The 7424-nt window shown below is 44.0% G+C and overlaps 1 protein-coding gene across 2 annotated transcripts in view; it reads right to left on the minus strand.

Annotated features, from left to right (window-relative positions):
• Positions 1-2701, minus strand: part of CEP70 (centrosomal protein 70) — a 65874-nt gene extending 63173 nt beyond the window's left edge. The window contains exons 1-2 of one of the 2 annotated variants that reach the window (XM_017523685.2): positions 2531-2701; positions 189-291 (exon numbers count right to left, since the gene is read on the minus strand). In XM_017523685.2, the coding sequence (XP_017379174.1) occupies positions 189-197 (9 nt within the window). In that variant the 5' untranslated portion in view covers positions 198-291; positions 2531-2701. The remainder of the gene's footprint in view (positions 1-188; positions 292-2530) is intronic. The other variant, XM_017523686.2, reaches the window with a different exon arrangement.
• Between the last annotated feature and the right edge of the window lie 4723 nt (positions 2702-7424).

Genomic DNA, 7424 nt, shown 5'->3' on the forward strand with positions numbered 1-7424 from the left:
AAAAAAAAAATAGCTACTTAACCTCTCTGAGCTTCAGCTTCTCGGCTGAATTGTAAAATATCTACCCGATAGAATTATCAGGAGGCTAAAAGGAAATATATGTAATGAATCTAGCATAGTAGTCAATAAATATTAGATTTTTTCCATGGCCTCCCAACATCTGGAGTCATCCATTACATTAGACATACCTCGGTCATAGCATATTACTCTTGCACTTTACACCTGGTCATGCAGGTTGATCTCAATGAAATGATCACCCAATGAGTCTCACGGTCTGAAACTGATCTTCATCTAGGTTTCAAAAAGATAAAAAGAACAAAATCTTGAAATGTTCAACCTCCCACTAAGAATGGTCTTGTGTTACTCCCAGAGCAGGCATCCATGGTACTGGTAATCCTGAGCTAAAGCAGGCACAACTGAAATAACAGCTAATGGCCTTCCCAGCTCACCATCATATGCCCCTCCCCTTCTCTTCTCTCCCCACCTTGTTGAGACATTTAGCTGGCTATGCAAATCTATCATCATCCATTGTCAATTCTGACTTCTGGCTTCACAGGTAGGATATTCTCATTTGCAAGGGTACTAAAATGAAGCATCCTCAGACAAACTACCACTGATCACAAAAGCAAACCCAGGAAGAAAACTACTCCTCATTTGCACCCATGACCAAGCCCTCCTTTTCAGAGATCCATTTCTGTGAAATAAATGGGCCAATAGTTTGCAGCAACCTTTTCCCCGCTATAGGCTGTGACAGGATACAGGTGTAGAACTTTTAAAGTCACAGGAAGAGACCAAATGCTTTCTAGGGCCAACACAGAAGCTATAGTTTTAATTACTGTCGTAACACACTCAAAATAAGACTGTGGGGTAGGAGTTGGAGGGTAGGAGTTGGTTTGTACAGGGCATAGTAAGCCACGCATAGAAAAGCAAAAACATAATTGTATCTTCTGGCACTTTCTAGGTTTCCCAAGTCTTTCAGCCAAATTGCCCTTTATAGGTCTGAAGCCCCTTGTAACATGCTCCATACCTTAAATTTTAATTATTTTTTCACATTTGGGGTGGGGGAGGGGAGCTGACAACCATGGCCAATAACTGTTCCTTCTCAACTTGAATCACAACAAAATCTTTAAGCGCCTTCAAAAGTATATACTTAAAATTACTACAATAAATGAACACGTACAAAAAAAAAAGAAAAATAAATGAACACGTGTAACCCTTTCAAAGTCTCCATTCCTTATTAAATACAAAAGCTTCTATTCTAAAAAATATGGTAACTTGCTGTTTAATGTTCCTAAGAAAGAGCTGAACCTACTCCAAATAGGAAAAAGAATTAAAATGGGATGTCATCTCAACCAAATCATTCTGTCCCAAGAGAGGTGACATGAAAGGGACAGAACCTTGCTTTAAAGCAAAAGCTGTTGGTAAGACGCTCAGTCACCTCTTCCCCAAAAGGTGGGGCAAGGGAGGCCTGAGTGTCTACTTGGCAATATTTAAAGTACAAAACTCAAGCAGAAGATTGAAACCAATACGGGTAATGCTGGCACAGTATCATATATATGGTGTGAGAGAGAGAGACAGACACACACGGCGTCTCGCTCTGTCACCCAGGCTGAAGTGCGGTGGCGCGATCTCGGCTCACTGCAACCTTCGCCTCCCAAGTTCAGGCGATTCTCCTGCCTCAGACTCCTGAGTAGCTCGGATTACAGGCGCGCACCACCACGCCCGGCTAATTTTTGTATTTTTAGTAGAGACAAGGTTTCACCATGGTGGCCAGGCTGTTCTCGAACTCTGACTTCTGGTGATCCGCCCACCTCGGCCTCCCAAAGCGCTAGAATTACAGGCGTGAACCACCGCGCCAGGCCTGTTTAATATTACTATGATTGAAAAACATAGTGGCAGGAAACTCTTTCTGATTGGCCTCTCTGTTACAGGCGTCTTCACCATCTGACATTTTTCACCTGGAAAGACTCCTATTAGGCTCTGTATAGTCAGAGGTCTTCTGAATCCGAAAGGAGCTTAATAAACAGCAGAAAGAGACACCTGTGCTTTTCGACTAACAGCCCCCTTCTGCTCCGAGTCCTCACTCCCTAAACAACCTTCGCGGTTTGACACAAAACGAGCGCTTCAGCACGGGGCGATTTTGGGGGATGGAGCAAATTGCCTACAGCTTATCCCAAATCGAGTTTGCGCCCGGTGCGGTTCTGAGTTTTACTCTTTTTGCCTCATTTAAACCTCACAACCACCTTGTAAGGCAAGAATTACCAGCTTTAGTATACAAATAAAGACTCGGAGACGCTGAGACATTAATTAAAGGAGAAGCCAAAGAACACAAAGGCTGGGGAGCTGGGACTAGGTTTGTCCGATCCCCAAACCCTTACGCAGGGATTTTTAATAGGCGCGACCCTGTCCCAGGCGGCTCCTCCCTGACAAGGGTCAGTCTGACCACTTTTAGGCCCAAGTGATGTCAAGCCCGGGGTGCCCCAGGAAGGGGCTCATGCTGGCGCCTCTGAGAGCCCCGAGTGCCACTCACCTTCCTCAGTCGCCGCCTCCCACCAGCAGCTCCCCGGGCCCGGCTCGCGCTGGCACAGCTAGGTGAGGCCCCGCCTCCGCGACCGTTGCTGCCGCCGGGGGAGGGCGGCAAATCGAGCCCTAGCGCGTCGAGGGCCGGCCCCTTCTCCGCCTGCAAAAGCCACCAAGCGATTCTCTCCTGCCTCACAGGGAGGCTGGGTCCGCCCCTCGCCCTCCGGTTGGCTCAGCTGCTGGGGGCGGGGCTTATCGCAAACGTAGGCCTCGGTGAGCTGTGCTGGTCGCTGGCAAGCTGGCGCATTCATCGCCCTCCCTAGGTTCCCTGTGACTTACATGGAGCCTCATTTGCCCGGAAGGCGTCAAAAATACTTGTGGCCGTGGGTGAAAGTGAAGCCTGGGTTACCTACGCACCAGAGACTGCCCTCCCTCTTGCCCTCAATCCGCGGCGACTACAAGCTCTTAACAGAGTACGGATCACCATATTCTCGATGTTCCAGACCTGGCTGAGCACTGTAACAGCTGACATTTGGAGGACCGCATTAAATGTTTGTTGATCACATTTCATCTTCCCATTCAGCATTTTCCACATCTCAATGAAGCCTCAGGCCTCTTGGGCTGTAGCTGTCCACCACTGTCATTGTGTATTATAGCCACATGGTGTCGCTCTTAACAACCTGTCTTTTCAAATTAGTCAAATAATGTAGGTCTGTGGTGGATGCAGGTCCCACAGTAGCCAACAGGGATGTCCCATCAAGGGCATCAGCCAAGGGTGTTTCACCAGAAGGTCCAAGGGCTCTTAGAGCTCAATACTTTCAGACCCTTCTTAGCCTTCTTCCAGGCAGATGGGACCACTTTTTTTTTTTTTTTTTTTTTTTTTTTGAGACGGAGTTTTCGCTCTTGTTACCCAGGCTGGAGTGCAATGGCGCGATCTCGGCTCACCGCAACCTCCGCCTCCTGGGTTCAGGCAATTCTCCTGCCTCAGCCTCCTGAGTAGCTGGGATTACAGGCACGCGCCACCATGCCCAGCTAATTTTTGTATTTTTAGTAGAGACAGGGTTTCACCATGTTGACCAGGATGGTCTCGATCTCTTGACCTCGTGATCCACCCGCCTCGGCCTCTCAAAGTGCTGGGATTACAGGCGTGAGCCACCGCGCCCGGCCTGGGACCACTTTTAATTTTGATCTCTTTGTTTGACCCAGGCAAACATGTCCCTGCCCCATCCTACGCCCACCCCATACGCTTTTCATACCTGGATATTCACACTAAGGATGATTAGCAGATTGGGATTTTCAGTTCTCAAAAGGCAATAGTCTCAGTGCTTGCCTTTTCCAAGATAATAGGGTGCCCTTGCGCATTCTTCCGAGCATGGCTGCCCTGATTGTAAAGGCCAAACATCTTTGGGTAGGTTATGATTGTTTTGGAGTCACGTGATATAAAATCTGAGTTAAATTGTCTTCCTAAAAAATAAGGAAGTTGATTATCTCGCATAACAGGAAGACCAGAGGCAATGTAGACTTTGATTAATTCAGTGGCTCAGCAAGTTACCATGGACCCAGTTGCTATAGTCTCTCTGCTCTGTTGTAGAAAAGGGTAGACTTCAAATTCATACTGACATGATTTTCCAGGTGTCTACTTGGAGAAATCAGGACCACATACTTTCTTTTTCATCTAAAACCTTTCCTTCTGGTTTTTTGAGCCAATTAAAAACAGGCACACACTCTGCCTCTACATTAGTAACTGCCTGGGAAATGTACAGACAGCTTAAGCCTGGGTTCTGGAAGAGAAAAGGAGCTATGACAATTGGAATTGGCAGTGGTGTCAGTGCTCTTTGAGTCACATGAGTTGCAAGGTGGAGGCATGTCTGTTTGAATAAAACTGGAGACCTGTAAGGGAGGAGAATGGATGCTAGATGGATTATCACCAATATCCTTCACATCTTCAAAGCACAAGAAGGCTGATTCCTATTTTCTAACTGGATGTTTTATGTGGTCAGTGGAGGGGAAGAGGTGCTATAGCATTGCCCTCCAAAACAATTCCCTTCTTACGGATGGTGAAAGCCTTTCCAGCACCTCTCTTTGCTAGAGAAGGAAAACATCCTGCACACAGATTTAGTCTTTCACTGAGAATCCTGCCACATAGGTCTCAAGAGTTTTCTGTGGGCCTCATCCACCCACTAGAATTCTAATAATTGTAAACATTCATTTAACATTCATTCATTTATAAAAATTTGTTAAGCACCTGTTATGCACCTGGGATTGAACTAGATGCTGAGTCAGATTTATAAGTGGGGGAGTTTACAATGGTAAGTAAGCCCAGATGTGATTCCTGGACTCATGGAACTTATAGTCTAATTGGGGAGAAAATATGAAACAAATGCAATTAAGTATATATTATTAATATAATAAGTGCTATGAAAGAAGAGAAGAAGGAGTATGGAGGAGGTCTCTCTGATGAAGTGACACTTAAGCTGAAAGCCAAGCATGTCTTCATTTCAGCTTTCTGCTTTCCTCTGTGCTTTGACCTCCTAGTAGAAATTATAAGCCTCATTAGCAGTTAAAACACACCTTTTAATTTCTCAGCTTCTAAACTGATTCTCAAATTGTCTTCTGGGTATATAACAGTCATATTTCTCCCTAGAAAAACATGAGTATACCATATATAAATGGTATTTCATGATGAACACTCAAAGATTCTTCAACTCATAAGGTTTTAGACTTAGATTCCTTTATTACATGAATACATTCATTTCTGCCTCCTCTACAAGAATCTGAACCTCTGGGAGCATGAACCATGTCTTATTAAACTTCATCCAGGCACTAGTGTACTTCCTTGGTGCACAGCAGGTGCTAAACACAGCTTTGAACTACATTGTTAAATTTGAGTCCGATTTATTAAGGGCATTCACCTTCAGCAGTCATTTTCCAATGTGAAGGACAATATGCAGACAGCTCAGGCAAATATATTGATGACAAATGCTCAATCACCTATGCAGGATAACAATAGTTATATGAATTGGGCAATTAAGATGTGCTAGGCTCTGTGCTAAGCACTTTCATTTACTAACTTGTTGAATCTTTGCAACAACCTTAATATAAGTACTGTTATTATCTGTTTTACAAATGAGCAAGTTAGGAAATAGAAGCCAAAAAAATTTTTGAAATGACTTGCCAAGGTCACACACTGGTATGTAGCAAAGCCAGGACTGAACCTGGGCATGCAGGCTCCAAAGCCTATGTCATTAACCACTTGACCATACCACTTCTTATGATGGACATCTGCCCTACCATCAGATTGGTATATGCATTTATTGCAATTTGAAATTATTTGTTGTATATTAGTTATTGCTAATGTCACTATTGCTAATATCTGTGTATTCGTTATCTGTTGGTACATAAAAATTACCCTAAAACATAGCAGCTTAAAATAAACATTTATTATCTCAATGTTTCCGTGGGTCAGGAATACAGCAGGGCTTAGCTGGATAGTCGGGACAAGATCTTTCATGGGGTTACAGTCAACCTTTTGGTCTGGGCCACTGTCATCTCAGGGTTCAGGTGGGGCTAAAAGATTCACATTCAAACTCACTCATGTGGTTATTGGCAAGCCTGTTAATTCCTCCTCAAGTGGGCCTCCCCCCAGGCGGCCTTAGTGTCCTCATAACATGACAGCTTCCCACAGAGTACACAGCCCAAGACAGCACGTGGGCAATTAAAACAGAAACTGCAGTCTGTTTTATAACCTAATCTCAGAAGTTATATATCATTACTTCTGCCATATGCTGCTGTTCACACAGACCAACCCTGGTAAAATGTGAAAGGACTACACAAGGAAGGAGGTGAATACCATGAAGTGGGGATCACTAGGGCCCATCTTGGAGACTGGCTACCACAATCTATTTGCTCATAGTTTTGTGACTGTCTCCTCCATAGAATGTAAGTGTCATGAGTGGGAGAAATGATCAGTGTTGTTCACTGTTGTATTCCCTGCCACAGCACCTGTCATATAACAGATGGCCAGTAAGTTCTCAGTAAACGTAATGATGAAAGTGACATAAATTCCAAAGAATGAGCTCCCTGTAATTCTCTCTTACTGTCAGACAAATTCCCAGTTGCCATTCATGGTCCTATTTAAAGCTATATATTTCTTTCAGAGACATGATCTTGGTGTGGTGCCCAGACTGGTCTCAAACTCCTGGCCTCAAGTAGTCCTGCCACCTCAGCCTCCCAAAGAAATTTTTAAATGATAGTTTAAAAACTATTTAAGTGGGTTGGACACAGGCATGATCCCTGTGTCCAACCCACTTAAATAGTTTTTAAAAGCAGGAGAATTTCATGCCCAATAACATTTACCCATGTATATAAAATTATAGACTATGGACTTGAAAGGAACACAAGGATTAAAAAATCTGTTTTAACAGTTAATGAAGGCTATAATTTGTACTTGGAGATCTAACACAATCTACACACCAAACTCAAGGGGATGTTGGCCTTTGGGGAGGCAAAAAGAGTAACAGTATTGAGATTTTCCTCTATTAAAAATTTAATTCTGAATCAGTAGTTAATGATGGTCAATTCTGAGAGGCAGGAATATGTGTATTATTCTCTGTATTTTTCTGTGGTTTAAAAATTTCTCAAACAAGATAAAAAATGTTAAAAGTCTTGACCAGACTGGGGATGGTGGCTCATGCCTGTAATCCCAGCACTTTGGGAGGCCAAGGCAGGTGGATCACTTGAGGTCAGGAGTTCAAGACCAGTTTGGCCAACATGGTGAAACCTCATATCTACTAAAAGTACAAAAATTAGCTGTGTGTGGTTGTGCATGCCTGTAATCCCAACTACTTGGGAGGCTGAGACGGGAGAATCACTTGAACCTGGAAGGCGGAAGTTGCAGTGAGCGG

The sequence above is a fragment of the Cebus imitator genome, unplaced genomic scaffold (genome assembly GCF_001604975.1).
Source record: "Cebus imitator isolate Cc_AM_T3 unplaced genomic scaffold, Cebus_imitator-1.0 Scaffold30, whole genome shotgun sequence".
NCBI lineage: Eukaryota > Metazoa > Chordata > Mammalia > Primates > Cebidae > Cebus > Cebus imitator.